Source organism: Anguilla anguilla, chromosome 14, assembly GCF_013347855.1.
Source record: "Anguilla anguilla isolate fAngAng1 chromosome 14, fAngAng1.pri, whole genome shotgun sequence".
NCBI lineage: Eukaryota > Metazoa > Chordata > Actinopteri > Anguilliformes > Anguillidae > Anguilla > Anguilla anguilla.
The window spans coordinates 23,176,175-23,190,781 of record NC_049214.1 but is presented as its reverse complement, the minus strand read 5'-3'; the positions used below and the strand labels follow the sequence as shown (position 1 = coordinate 23,190,781).

At 49.7% G+C, this 14,607-nt stretch overlaps 1 protein-coding gene across 1 annotated transcript in view; it reads right to left on the bottom strand.

The window, feature by feature from the left end:
- The window catches only part of prrc2b (proline-rich coiled-coil 2B), a 36,308-nt gene extending 23,308 nt beyond the window's left edge, over window positions 1-13,000 (bottom strand). Inside the window, 9 exon segments of the mRNA XM_035390419.1 lie at window positions 246-409; window positions 788-915; window positions 1,675-1,991; window positions 3,833-3,976; window positions 4,781-4,844; window positions 6,190-6,292; window positions 7,630-7,807; window positions 8,450-8,627; window positions 12,759-13,000. Coding sequence (XP_035246310.1) covers window positions 246-409; window positions 788-915; window positions 1,675-1,991; window positions 3,833-3,976; window positions 4,781-4,844; window positions 6,190-6,292; window positions 7,630-7,807; window positions 8,450-8,564 — 1,213 coding nt within the window. The 5' untranslated portion in view covers window positions 8,565-8,627; window positions 12,759-13,000.
- Between the last annotated feature and the right edge of the window lie 1,607 nt (window positions 13,001-14,607).

The window sequence follows — 14,607 nt, the reverse complement described above, 5'->3', positions numbered from 1 at the left end:
CAGTTGTAAACGGACTCCACAGTCGAGTCGCGGTTGTGAACGCACACCACGGTCGCGTCGCGGTTGTGAACGCACACCACGGTCGAGTCGCGGTTGTGAACGCACACCACGGTCGCGTCGCGGTTGTGAACGCACACCACGGTCGCGTCGCGGTTGTGAACGCACACCACGGTCGCGTCGCGGTTGTGAACGCACACCACGGTCGCGTCGCGGTTGTGAGCGGACTCCGGGCTCGAGCGGCTCACCTGCCCAGCCGTCCTCGCAGTCGTTGTCCAGGTCGTCCAGGTCCTTCAGGTCCTCGGGGTTGATGATGGCGGGACGAGGGGCGCGGTCGCCGGGGCGACGGATGGGCCGCGACGAGGGCCGAGCGGGGCCGCGGGTGAAGCGGTTCTCCCGCCTGACCTCTCCGCTACACGGGCAGGGGAGGGAAGGAGCGAGGGAGAGAGACAGAGAGGGGGGGGAAGAGAGCAGAGCGAGAGAGAGAGGGAGAGAGAGAGCAGAATGAGAGAGAGAGGGGCAGAGAGAGAGCAGAGCAAGAGAGGAGGAGAGAGCAGAGAGAGAGAGAGAGGGGGGAGAGAGAGAGGGAGAGCAAAAGAGCGAGAGAGATTAAAACAGGTTGGGAACCCACCTGTAAACTCTTCTTTTTAATGCTCTGCATGTAAAACAACATTTTTTTTTAAAAAGCGTATTAAGAACTGTCAACTGGCTTTTCCGTGAGTTTCCCCAACGCGACCGCGTGAGGCACTTCCTGTGAGGGAAAGGAGGCGCGTGGGGGGGCGTGGCTTACTTGACGGTTTCGGGGCCGGGGAACGGCGGTCTGAACGTGGGCCGCGCTTCGAATCGCACCGGGGCCACCACGGCCGCGGGCCCGTGGTCCTGGGACGAGGGCGAGTCCCGATTCTCTTTGGGACACATCTGCAAAGACAGCGGGGTTAGAGTGCAGCGGGAGCTCCCCCATCAGCTATGGGACCTCCCCCATCAGCTACGGGACCCCCCCCATCAGCTACGGGGCCTCCCCCATCAGCTACGGGACCCCCCCCCCCCATCAGCTACGGGACCCCCCCCATCAGCTACGGGACCCATGTTCACACGTCAACCTATGGGTCACCTTAAACTCACACTCACACACACACACACACAAGCCTGAAGGCAAAACATTCCATTTAACTGCAATCTAAAAGCTAATTAACATGTACCGCCTCAAAGAAAAAACCATTTAAAAAGCCACTGCCTGTCATCTCATCTGAAAACGCTGAACATAAAACACTAAAAGACAGAACTTACAGTGCAGGTCACGCCAACGACAAACAGCACGATCATGCCAATTACTACAAACGCTTCACTTTCAGGAGGCATGAATGCAGGAATCCACTATATGCCTGAGGGCAAACCGTAAGGAGCCTTTAACAGACTGCTGCTGCTTTTTAATCTTATCACTACGCTGCTGGAACCCCCAAAGCCCCCCGTGGGGTACTTATGAAGGCAGGGTGCCCCCCTGGGGTACTTACAAAAGCAGTGGGCTCCCCTGGGGCACTTACAAAAGCAGGGTGCCCCCACTGGGGTACATACAAAAGCAGGGTGCTTAAAGTAGGGAACCCCCACTGCAGGACTTACAAAAGCGGGGTACCCCCGTTGGGGACTTAGGAAAGCAGAACCCCCCCCCCCGGTACTTACGAAGGCGGGCAGCATGTCGTGGTAGACGGTGGTGGGGTGGTGCTGCTGGTACTGCAGGACTGAGGGGGCGCTCCGCCTGAGGGACAGGGCGGGGCGGAGGGCGGGGTCCTTGGGCTCGGCGGCGGCGGAGGCGGCGGGGGGAGGGGGAGGGGGGGCGGCGACGGCGGCGGCTGCGGGGGCCGCGGCGGGGGGCGGGGGAGGGGGCGCCGACGCCTCAGCCGGCCCGCCGCTCCTGGCCTCGGGTTCGGAGGAGAGCGGCGCGGGCGCCGAGGGGGGGTGCAGGTTCCTCCCTCCTCCCTCCCGCCAGCTCGTCACGTCTGCGGGGGGGGGGGAGAACGGGCATCGTCATTACGGGCCTCGAACCCACACACATGCGGCTCTAACCGCCAAACACACGCTCTGCAACGGGAACATCCGCCTCTCGCACGTTCACACAGAAGCTACGCGCGCGGGCGGGTGGGGTGGGGGGGCCGTGTGGCACAGCCCCACACAACCCCACACGCTCAACCCCACCGCCACGACGCCCCACCGTACCACAATCCCGTCCCTCTAACCCTCTCCGCTTCACCCCCCCCCTTTAAATAAACACAAAAATGCATCAGGAGGGCCCGTCTCCTGTTCACCTATTCAGAAACAAGACCAAGGTTAAAACCTAGTATACGGCTGGACCTAAAACACGTGATCTGGCCGACCAATGGTGTGACTTCTTAACTCGGGACGACCAATGGTGTAACTTCATCACTCACTCAGTCAGTCAGTCACAGACATTCGCGTTTGCAGGGCTGGCTCCGCGGTTGCGGTCCAGCCAAAAAAAGGGCCAGATTCTGTTCGTTAAGCCCTTATTATCCTTACAGGACACAAAGCTGTTCCACGCAGGCTCCCGCGGTCTCCGATAGCAACGACGCCGGCTGCGAGCGCGTCTCGTCGGGGAGCTTCGCGTCCCAGGAGGGGGGCCGTTCAGTTCCGCGCCGAGAACGCAGAGCCGGGTCCCCCTTACATAACGATCGCCATCGGGTACGAGGCGAGTGAAACCATGGCGACGGGGCTCGAGGGGAATGTCTGTGCAGGTTCTCCGCGCGCGATGTAAAGCTCAGCCTCTACTACGCTCGACATCTTACGTGGTTACCCAATCGAACAGCTTGCCTGACCCTGGTCCTGGAGATCTACAGTCCTGTAGGTCTTCACTGCAACCCTAACAAGGTGCACCTCACTCTACAGCTAGAAATCTACTGTCCTGTAGGTTTTCACTCCAACCCTAACAAAGTGTACCACGATCTACAGCTAGAGATCTACTGTCCTGTAGGTTTTCACTCCAACCCTAACAAAGTGCACCTCACTCTACAGCTAGAGATCTACTGTCCTGTAGGTCTTCACTCCAACCCTAACAAAGTGCACCTCGATCTACAGACCTCACTGAGCTGTTAATTACAATTAGGAGTGCTAAATTAAATTAGGGTTGAAGTGGTAACCTATGGGAGGGTATATCCCCAGGACCAGGGTCGGGCTGCCCTGGCAAAGAGTATAGGTCACTCACACCAGACACATTAAAACACTGATTCCCTCGGGTCAGGGGTGCCAAACTGAACCCCAAGGGGGTCAAACTGAACCCCAGGGGGGCCAAACTGAACCCCAGGGGGGCCAAACTGAACCCCAGGGGGGCCAAACTGAACCCCAGGGGGGCCAAACTGAACCCCAGGGGGGCCAAACTGAACCCCAAGGGGGCCAAACTGAACCCCAAGGGGGCCAAACTGAACCCCAAGCGGGTCGCGGTGTCTGCAGGTTTTCCCGTTTTCCTTTCAATCAGCTGCCAGTTAAGGCCTTGAGAACAAGGCGCGTGGATTCCTCAGACGACCAATGACTTAGCATGTGCTGAGGACACCCAGAAAACCAGCAGACAACGCGGCCCTCCAAGACCACAGCTTTACACTGGAGCCTTAGGTGTACATTAATGACATTAAGGACATTCGTTTTGACAAACTAACACGCTAACATCGACCCCAAGCCCGAGCGCGTTCTGGGGAAGCGCGGCCTCCTGGGAGGCGGCCCCCGAACAGGAAGTGCCTTACTCTGGGGGCAGAGGCTTGGTCTGGGCCCATACGACAGATCTGCAGTGTCTCTCAGCTCTCAGCGTAGCTCAGCTCTATAGCTCAGTACTTACTCTGGGGGCGGAGGCTTGGTCCGGGCCCATACGACAGATCGAAGGCGCTTCTTTCCTTGACGGCCTTGTCCTGTTCCCCAGCTGCCTTCAGCGTCGGAAATTCCTCGTGAGAGAAGGGCTGCAGTCGGCTTGAGGCCCTTGAACCTGGAGCAGAGGGGGCGGGGGGGTGGCAGGAGGTCACGGGTTCAATTCCTAAACGGGGCATTACCCTCGAGCAAAGGTACTTAACCTGAACCGCTTCGGAAAGTATCCGACTGTACAAATGGATACAGTGTAACAGTGTAAATTTGTCCATCTGTTAAATGCCCAAAACGTAAATTAACCTGAAGCGATTCGGGTTAAGCATCTTGCTCAAGGGCGCAACAGCAGTGTCCTGCTCGAGTCCTAAAGTGGAAGCGCATCCTTGAGCAGGGTACTTAACCTGAAAAAAAAAAAAAAAAAAAAAAGAGAATCCGAAGCATAAAAAGGATGAGACTGCGGGGGTGTCAGTCAGCATCGTCATAGCAACAGCAAGCGAGGCGAGAGCTTCTGACCGAACCGGCTGCGGATGCAAAGGTTTACGGACCCCTGCGTCTCGCGACGTTCATCATTACGGTTGTGAAAGATTTACGTCCGTTTACCCGAAAAGACGACCCACAGGCTTCAGAGAACCCGTGACATTTACCCGCACAGACCAACAATTACAGAGCCAAGCGTTACTTTTGATCCATCTCTTCCCCGCCCCGACTACATTTTTCCATGCTGTGAAATTTTAAAACCGAAACGCAGGAACAAATTAAAAAAAAAAAAAAAAAAAACATTAGATTATAAAAGAAAGGACAGAACGGTCTGACATTAAGTCCACCCACAGCGTTTGGGTTGCGGTCTCATTACAATCGAGTGCAGATGGTGTGGGGGGGGGGGGGGGGGGGGGGGGGGAGGAGCTACGTTTGACGGACAGACACTCACCATCTTGTTCTACTGCCTTTCCGTTTAGTTGTGCCCATTGCTTTGGTCCACCAGTGTTTGTGTTCTGTGGGGGAAGCCACACCAGAAAAGGAACGTTAGTAACGAGCAAGACGACACTGATGATGATGATGATGATGATGATGTCACCACGCAACACGTCCCTGAGGAAGGAAGGCTTTGGCTGAAACGCCGGGCGTTTTATTGCGCGGTTCAGTTCATAATGAATAAAGAACGGAGAGAAAAGCACTTTTGCCCTCGAGGGCCCTCGCCTTATTTTATACGGATGTTTCTGGATTTGCACCCACTTTGTTTGGTAATCTGTTTTAAAATTGTTCATTCGTCCTCAGAGGACCACCTCCAGCTTTTTTATCACCACAAAACACAGAAATGTGCTACAAAATAGGGGAAGGGGTGAAGAGGAAACAGATTTTTGTTTGAAAAAACCACCACTCAATTGTCTTTTGCCTTGTGTTGCTATTGGCAACGGCTCCAGAGTGGACCACTGCGCTTCGCCGAAAGTGGCTATGTTTCTCTGCCACCACCTACCCTGCTGTTCGAGAAACGGAACCAACAGCAGGACTGGTATGGCCTTCGTATCCCGCAGCAACAGTAGGCCTGGTACGGGCTTCGTATCCCACGGCAACAGCAGGTCTGGTATGGGCTTCGTAACCCTCGGCAACAGCAGGCCTGGTTCGGGCTTCGCACCCACAGCAACTGCAGGCCTGGTAACGGCCTTCGTTACCCACAGCAACAGCAGGCCTGGTAACGGCCTTCGTAACCCACGGCAACAGCAGGCCTGGTAACGGCCTTCATTACCCACAGCAACAGCGGGCCTGGTAACGGCCTTCGTAACCCACGGCAACAGCAGGCTTGGTACGGCCTTCGTAACCCACGGCAACAGGAGGCCTGGTATGGCCTTCGTAACCCACGGCAATAGCAGGCCTGATGCGGGTTTCATAACCCTCGGCAACAGCAGGCAGGGTACAGGATTCATAACCCACAGCAACAGTAGGCCTGGTACAGGCTTCGCAACCCATGGCAACGGTAGGCCTGTTACGGGACTCGTAACCTGCGGCAACAGCAGGTCGCATTTGAGTATCCCGGGGCAACACAAACGGACCCCCCTTGGGTTCTCCACTTTCCCCTCTCACGGCTCATCGCTGAGCTCAGTGAAAGCTTGAGCAGCCGAGACAGACCAACCTAGTGACATCACAACCTAGACTGTTCCAATACTAGTGCTAATAGCTGCAAAAAAAAAAAAAAGCCAAATTTGATCTATTTTTCCAGCAAATACAAGTGAATTTCTCATTTGAAAGGGGTGCATCTTATCGGAGGTCAAACGCGAGCGAAGCAGAGCGGCGTTAGCGGGAGCCTAGCGTCCCCGCTAAAAGCGCGACCGGCGGACCCACCTCCTGGCTCGCTAGCAGAGTCGGCTTCTGAAGATTGGAGACAGATTTCTGAGAAGGCAGCGGAGGCAGCGACTCCAGCGGCTGTGTGGTTGATGCAGTAGAACTGTGGGGCGAGAAGGGGGGGGGGGGGGGGGGCGGTGAGAGGGGGGGAAAGAGTGAAACCCAGGGCCGTGATCACAGCCGTGCGCTAAGCCCGACAGGCTACGGTACGGAGGCTAATAAATCACACGCTCCCTTTGAAGCTAATGCACATTTAAAATACTATTAAATAAAAAAATTCTGATTTTTTTTGCAACCCACAGCATATCCAGGAAACCATACCCCACCCCCACCCCCATTACTGCACACAGTTTAAATAAAAAAAACATCTTATAACCAGCATCACAAAGCATTTGTGCAAGATGCGGCCCTTTCTCCTGTCCATGGGCTACCCAGCTTCAAAATCCCGCTGCCTGTCCTGTGGCCCCAGGAACCGCCGATGCGTAGGAGAACGACAAAGCGCTCGTTTACGAACGCGTTCGCCTCCTCTCCTTACACGGACGCGATGGGCGTGTCCGAGACCCGCGCCAGGGACTGCACATCCTCGTTTGAAGAACGTTTTTACAAAATCATAACCGATTTACACAAACCAGATATTCAACAAGATCTGCAGATATTCCACAGAAATTAAAGCACGGGTAGCCGCATACTTACAAAACCCACCCGATAAATTTAAATCGGGAAAAAAAAAAGAAAATACTTCCAGCAGATCTCGTTTCTGCCTATTCCCTGTGCCTCCAGAAACAGCCGGAAGATCTACCAAGCATTTTTATTTATTAATTTATTTTTGTTACTGATATTTATATATATATTTTTTTGTTACAGATAACATTCCTGCCAGACAGAGTGTGTGAATAAATGGAATCGGGTTTGGTTTGTCCACGGAGACTATGCTGCACTAATAAACAGGTGTGAAGCGCAGGGCAGTGTTGACTGCTGAAGCGCAGTCCTCACACAGCACATTTTACAGGCTGTTCCCTGCACCAAACACCCCATCCTCCAGCGTGTCCTCGCCGCCGCCGCTGCTGCTGCTGCCGCCGCCCACACAGGAACACATACACACACACAGGTACATACACACTCGCACATACAGACACACACGGGTACACACACAGACTCGCACATATACACACACACACACACACACACAGGTACAGCACAGGCTGGCTGCAACACTTGGGGTTCACACACATGCATGTATACAGACAGAAACTCACGTGCACACAGGCTCACAAATAAGCATATATGCGCGCCACACACACACACGCCCATTTCACTAGACTCTCTCCTCACACACTGAAAATTAAACATTCAGAGGTAACCTTAGAGTCCACCCACACAAAGCACCGCAGACCGACCGACCGACCGACCCCCCCCCCCCCCACTCCCCCTCACCCTCACCTCTTTTGATCTGGTTGTTCCTGCTTGTTTGCCCATCCTGTTCCGTCTTTGGGCACGATAATCACATTGGGGTCGTTTCCTTTGTTTTCGGACTTCAGGCTCGGGAGGTGCGCGGGGGGGGGCATCCGCCGGGCTGTGGCAACTTTGCCGAGACTCTGCAGGCCATGTCGAGGAACAACTGTGGAAGGGGGGGGGGGGGCGAGTTTAACCAGGCACGGTCCCGTGTCACGCAACAGCCAAACCATAGGCCCAAACAAGCCATTCAGCTATACCACAACCCTCACGCCTCCAATAACACAGGAGGGGGAGGGACCAACATCACGGCGAACGAACCCCGTGTCCACAGAAAACGAACCCCGTGTCCACAGCGAACGAACCCCGTGTCCACAGAAAACGAACCCCGTGTCCACAGAAAACGAACCCCGTGTCCACAGAAAACGAACCCCGTGTCCACAGAAAACGAACCCCGTGTCCACAGAAAACGAACCCCGTGTCCACAGAAAACGAACCCCGTGTCCACAGAAAACGAACCCCGTGTCCACAGAAAACGAACCCCGTGTCCACAGAAAACGAACCCCGTGTCCACAGAAAACGAACCCCGTGTCCACAGAAAACGAACCCCGTGTCCACAGAAAACGAACCCCGTGTCCACAGAAAACGAACCCCGTGTCCACAGAAAACGAACCCCGTGTCCACAGAAAACGAACCCCGTGTCCACAGAAAACGAACCCCGTGTCCACAGAAAATGACCCCCGTGTTCACAGCGAATGAACCCCATATCCACAGTAATTGCAGTGCAAAGCTTTGTGAGGCGCCTTACCTGTAGTTTTCTGAGTTTCTATTGACTTTCCCTTGTACTTATCAAACAAGCTGAGCGAGGAATACTTGCTTTTCCCATCCTTGGACTTGGAAATTTGCCCTAAACGATCGGACATTGCGATGAAATGTCATCGAGTATGGAAGTTTTTCTTTGCTCCTCTTCCTATGGGCCTTTGTTTCTGTGGAAGACAGAGAGAGAGCTTTTTAAAAAAAAACAAAACGGGACAAAAAGGGTTAGCAAACAAAACAACAAAGCTTAATGTGCTTAATACTCTATAGAGTTTGCATAATAAAAACCACCTGGCATTAATATCCAACGACATTAAAGGAGTATTCACACGACAATTGCCTCTGAGTAGAACAAGACATCTTACCCAACAATAAGCATTCAAATTTTCACAAAACAGCTTAAATTTAATGAGTTTGAACCAATGGAGAGCTGTGCCCAGTGCAACAGAAAAGCATGCCGACAGAAAACAAAAGAAAAAGAAAGATTTGAGACCTCTAGGATAAAAAATAAAAAAAATAACCCTGTATACAACCGCCACAACCTTACGAGTTTCCCTAAAGCTGAGCAGTTTCCCCTGACTGACCCTCCTGGGCCCCAGGATAATATCTCCAAAAATAAAAAAAAGCGAACGCGGGGTCACTGGGTTTCTGCAGACTTCAGCGAGGGCCTTTAAAAATATCGCGTTCCACCGAAAGTAAACCTCGCGGAGAAAGCTGCCGATTCAGAGAGAAAACCGAAAAACGTCCATTTAATTACGCAGCCGTGAGGAGCTGCATTTAGCTACCTGTGCTGACGGCTTTTCTTGAGCCAAACCGCCACCGCCGCCCCCCCCCCCCCCCCCCCCCCCCCGCCGCCCCCCCCCCACCCACCCCACCCCCCACATATCTATCAGATTTCCGTGCCTTCATAAAACGTTTCAGATTAAGGCTCAGAGAAAACGCGCCACTGCTAGCGCATCAGTAAGAGCGATGAGGTAAAGTTACCAGGTAAATTCTGAGATGGACCAAAGTCTCAATCACCCCGAGGTTTAATCATCTGGGGGGGGGGGGGGGTACAGGGCTGGAAGCTGGAACTTTAACGGCTTTGACAGCCCCAATAAGAGGGCCGGCCGGCTGCGCCCGTCGGCCCGCCCCGCCCCGAGGGCCGCTCCTGGCAGGGTCGGGCAGGCCTGCCGCGGTGGGCGGCGGTCCAGGGGGTCCACCAGCCGACCCCAGAACCCGCCAGAAGACGACAGCAGAGGGATGCCCCTCTTTGGGCTGCTCGCAGGAAGTACGTCACGTACCTTCCGTAGCTAATGAGTAAACAACCGTCTTTTTCTGGCAACCTAAGCAGTTTACTCATTAACGCAGTTTAAAATAGGCACTTTCGGCTGGGTGGGGGGGGGGGCCTCAACACAGAAAATATGCTTCTGGACAAAATCTGAGATATGGCCTTGTTTAACGGAATATTAGTATTAGAGGCTAGGCTTAACGCATGCATTGCCCTCTGGTGGGATGATCCCCAAAGACATTCTTTGACACGTGCAAGCGTATGTTTAATTTGGAAAAGCCAAAAGTGAGCACTCATTTTAGTGTGTAGAAGACAAACCTAATAAAATGACCTGTTCTCCCATCTACACACTACTGACCTAGTCCTCATGATGGGTTTTTAAATACCCTTAAAAGAATGGCATAAATGCAGCCAAGTGAATTCACTATATGTATGTGTGTGTGTTCATGTGTGTATGTATGTATGCGTGTGTTAATGCGGGCATAAACACTACTATTGAATAACATTTATTGTCCACCCCTACCCAAGCCAAAGAAAATCATGGGGTCTAATTCTAGACTTAAACCCTTATTCACCATTTCTGTGGCAAAAACCAGTTTAATTATATGGCCAGACCACGGTGGGGAGACCGGAGATTCTAAAAGATAGCACGTAAATGTACTTATGTCAATCAAGAGATGAAATACCATGAAATTAAAATTTGCGGAAGCATTCACACAAAAAAACAAAACTTTCTAGGTTTGCATAACACTGGAACAAACCGAGAGGGGGTCTTATCCAAAATGGAGATCTCATATGTTCAACGGAACATACTGGTCAATATATTACAACATGGAGACGTCCACATCTCTAATACTAGACGTTAAATGTACAACATGTTCCGTCGATGTTTTAAGACATGCTTGTAGCAGTAACGATTACTATTTGCATCAATTCATATAAAAATGCATCTGAAAAATAAATTTCGAGTTTAAAATGTCAACGTTCGCCGGCCTACTCCACAGCAGCTCACCTTGGTTGCCCTGGTCAACCAAACATACAAGAATCAGACCATTTTTGTGGACATTTTTCAGCCATTTTACCCCCACAACAGCTGCGCCTTTGTACACTTGAAGTACATCAATAGGAAAGACTGTTGATTAACTAGCCACGCAAGATCAAATTCAGGAACTGGCTTGTGATTTTTACTAATTTACGTTAGCAAGCTACTAGCAATATCTACAGGGCTTAAACACCCCCACTCCCCCCTAGCTAACATTAGTGATCAGGGAACAGATGCTTATCCCCGTGATAAAGCCCCCGTTCGGGCCGGGGTGATATACGGGACAGTGAGTTTCCCCTCGGGAATAAAACGGGCTAATCGCCTGAACACTGACACCGTTCCTCTGGGATAAGGGTGTTAGCCAGCTAGCTAATATAGCTAGAGGAGCTCCGGTCCTGAAATGCTCCCCGTTGCGCTTGCGACCGGATACCTAGACTTTCACGTCCATTTTGTCATTCCCAAAGGCAGGATCCAACCAGCTCGCTGGCGACGGAGTTCAGCAAAACACCGACTGTTCTGTGTACGAACACGAAGAGCCCTTTAAAAAAACACTGTGCAGGCACTAGCAAACCAGTCAGAAAACACCGTTAACAGACAGAGCAATGACGGATATAGCGTTAGCTACCTTGGGTAACCAATGCTAGCTAATGTTACGCTATTTCAATTTACGGATGCACAGTGTCCTTTATCATATCCATATTTATCTAGACAGCTAAATTAATAACGTAATCAACACCACCAATACAAGTTAGTTAGCCACTTGGTTGGCTCACATTCTCACACTGCAAGACTTAGACAATTTCATACAATTTTGTCTTCCGGCTGGTTAACAATCTCGACCTTGTAAAACATATTTCAGTAACTAAACTATGTCGGTTTATCTACGTGGGTCAATGTGAGCTAGTTCACGTTAAAATCAAAGACTAACCGAGGCGAAATTCAGATCAAAATGGCACAGATTAGTTAGGTAACTGGTCAGAAAGCAAAGCATAGAAAACCGATGGTGTTTCTCTCCTAAGGGAAACGCGCGTCCCAATTTATCACAATTCTTTCAGTTTTCGGATGTTGGACAACAAATGAGTTAGTTAACGTAAGGTTACCTAAGATTGTTAGCCAACGTTATGTAAATGTGCTCATAATGGCAGATCTGACTAGAAACTATTTACCAGGCTAACGTTAGCCGTACACCAAGGCCCTCATAAAAACGAAATCATCAGGCGTTAGGTTCGCGATCAGCCCGCTTGCCTTACCAATATTCCCAAGTACTTCCAGCTCGATTTGGACTGCGCTACAACATCGGGAAAAATAAACACACATTCAACTGGATAACCATAAACGCAGAACGTAAAGCTAACGTTAGCCTCACCAAGACAGGAAAAGTCCGCAGATATTCGCCGTGTTTCAGGATGAAATATAGCTGCTCGGCTAGCACGACCCGAAACGCACATCCAGCTTAGCCTAGCGTACTATAGCCATTTCACAGCAAAACAGTTGCGATTTCGCAACCGTACGGGCAGCTAATCAGCTAGCACTTCAGCTATCACTAAAGATTTATCTCGATTAACACAGGATAAGGTTAAGGGAATTAAGACAACTTACAAAAAAAGACTTTAGGACGAACACCGTTGTTGCCTGAAGCCCGGAAACCTTATTTCACAAAACAAAACTGCAGATAGGAAGCTAGCAAAACCGACTACATTAGATTAATAAAGTTTGGAGCCGAACCCCCAGAGTGCAAACATGCACCGTTAAGATCACAATACTAAATAAATACTTGCCTATGAAAAAACGGTAGAAATTGCGCAATTATGGCCCAAACCTGCCGTTTTTCCCTAAAAAGCGAGAAGCGCGGAAGAGAGGAGACGGCTAGCTGTGCTGATTAAAAATGGCTGCTGCCAAGAACAAAGCAACAATGAAACTGGCGAGACGAGGCTCCATTAAACCCCGAAAAGCCGTCCACATCAACACCGTTACCGAGCCACAACTCACCGGTCTCACGGAAAAATGTTGGATCAGATCGAATACAACGAAGCTTTCCCAGTACACAGGATCACTATAAAGGATGGATGGAGATTGTTCTCCTGTTTCTTTCCGTGTTTATTCTCTCTAGGCTCCCTGCAATACTTTGACTGCTTGTGTTTTTAAAGGACCTAACCGGCCTTGGGAATCCCTGCTCTGGGCTGTGGTGTCGCTGTCTCCTGCTACACCGCTGCGTATGAAAGTAACAGCGCCCCCAAATACTGCATGTTTACGGCTCCGGAGCTCACTTCCGTGTGACAAAATAAATAAATAAATAAATTACAAAAAATACGCTGGAGGAAAAATACGCATTTCACTGTGAAATATTATATGTGTATGCTTTTGCACGTATAGGCTAGTATGTCTTTTTAAATAGTAGACAAATAAACATTTTCTTTATTTATTTATTTTTTATTTTTTTACTTTTTTAGGAAAATTCTCTCTTGGACAAGAGATATTGATTACACTGAAAATACAGCTAGGCATTGTAAAGAATAATTATATTTTTCCCCCAGGAAAAGATGACTGTGTACCAACTCGCGCAGCAAGGAAAACATGTACATATCCTAGAAAAAAGTTAAAATATTTACATTTTAACATATACAAGTGTGTCTTGGATGAGAAAAACATGTGAAAATAGTTTCAAAAATATTATTTATTTGTATGTCTTCATTGAACAACAGGTTTCAGCATGGTAGAATACAGTGAGCACGATGGTTCATTGGACAGTGATACATTTTTTGTTATTTTGGTTCTGTACTCTAGCACTTTGAGTTTGAAAGGATACAATGATAATGAGGTTGAAGTGCAGACTGTCAGCTTTAATTTGAGGGTATTTTCATACATATCGGATGAACCGTTTAGAAATTATAGAACCTTTTGTACATGGTCTTCCCATTTTAAGGTACTACAAGTATTTTTTGAATTGGCTTCACAGATGTGTTTCGTTAGGCAGGTGTATTCATTTGTGTCATTAGTGAATGCAAAAGAGAGCTGTTGATGTCTAGTCTTGATTCTAGACTTTGCAATTACCTTTGGAGATTGTTGTTGGGGTGTGACAACATGAGGAAGACAGCAGTGTCGATGCAAATTAAGCTGGCCGTCATAAGGCTCAGAAATGAAAATCAATCAATCAGGAAATCAGGAACATTGCAACAACCCTGGGCATGCCCAAGTCAACAGTTTAGTTCATCACTAGAGTACAGAACCAAAATAACAAAAAATGTGTCACTGCCCAATTAATTATGGCACTCACTGTATATGGTTCTTGATATTATAATCCCCTACAGAGGACAAAAATGAATTGTTGGAAAAGTACAATGTCTCCGTAACCATCATATAAAAAAACATACATACGTCATCCAGCGCAGAAGATGGTCATTTATTTGTGTGTCATATAATTTTAGCAGCATATAAATTATCAGCAAATTGTGAGAGATTATCAAGGTCGCGTTCTCTGCTGATGTTTAAAACATTTTTTTAAAGGCTTGTGAAACATCTGGAGGGCCACTGTGTCTGCAGGTATTTGTGGTTTCCTTTCAAGTCAGCCAATTAAAAAAATTAAAAATTAAAAAGCCTTCAGGACAAAGTGTGTAAATTCTTCAGCCAATCAATGACTTGAATGATCCTCTGGTGGCGAAACACCAAAAAGGGCTGCCCTTCGGCGTCAAATTCTGTCAGGCCTAGGGCAAAAAAAAGAGCGGGAAACTGACAGCATGTATTCTGTGTATATTGGTCTCTCGTATATTGGTGCACAAAAAGTTATTTCTATTTCGGTACATGCGACATGTTCAAAGACAACTGACCCCAAAATTTAAAC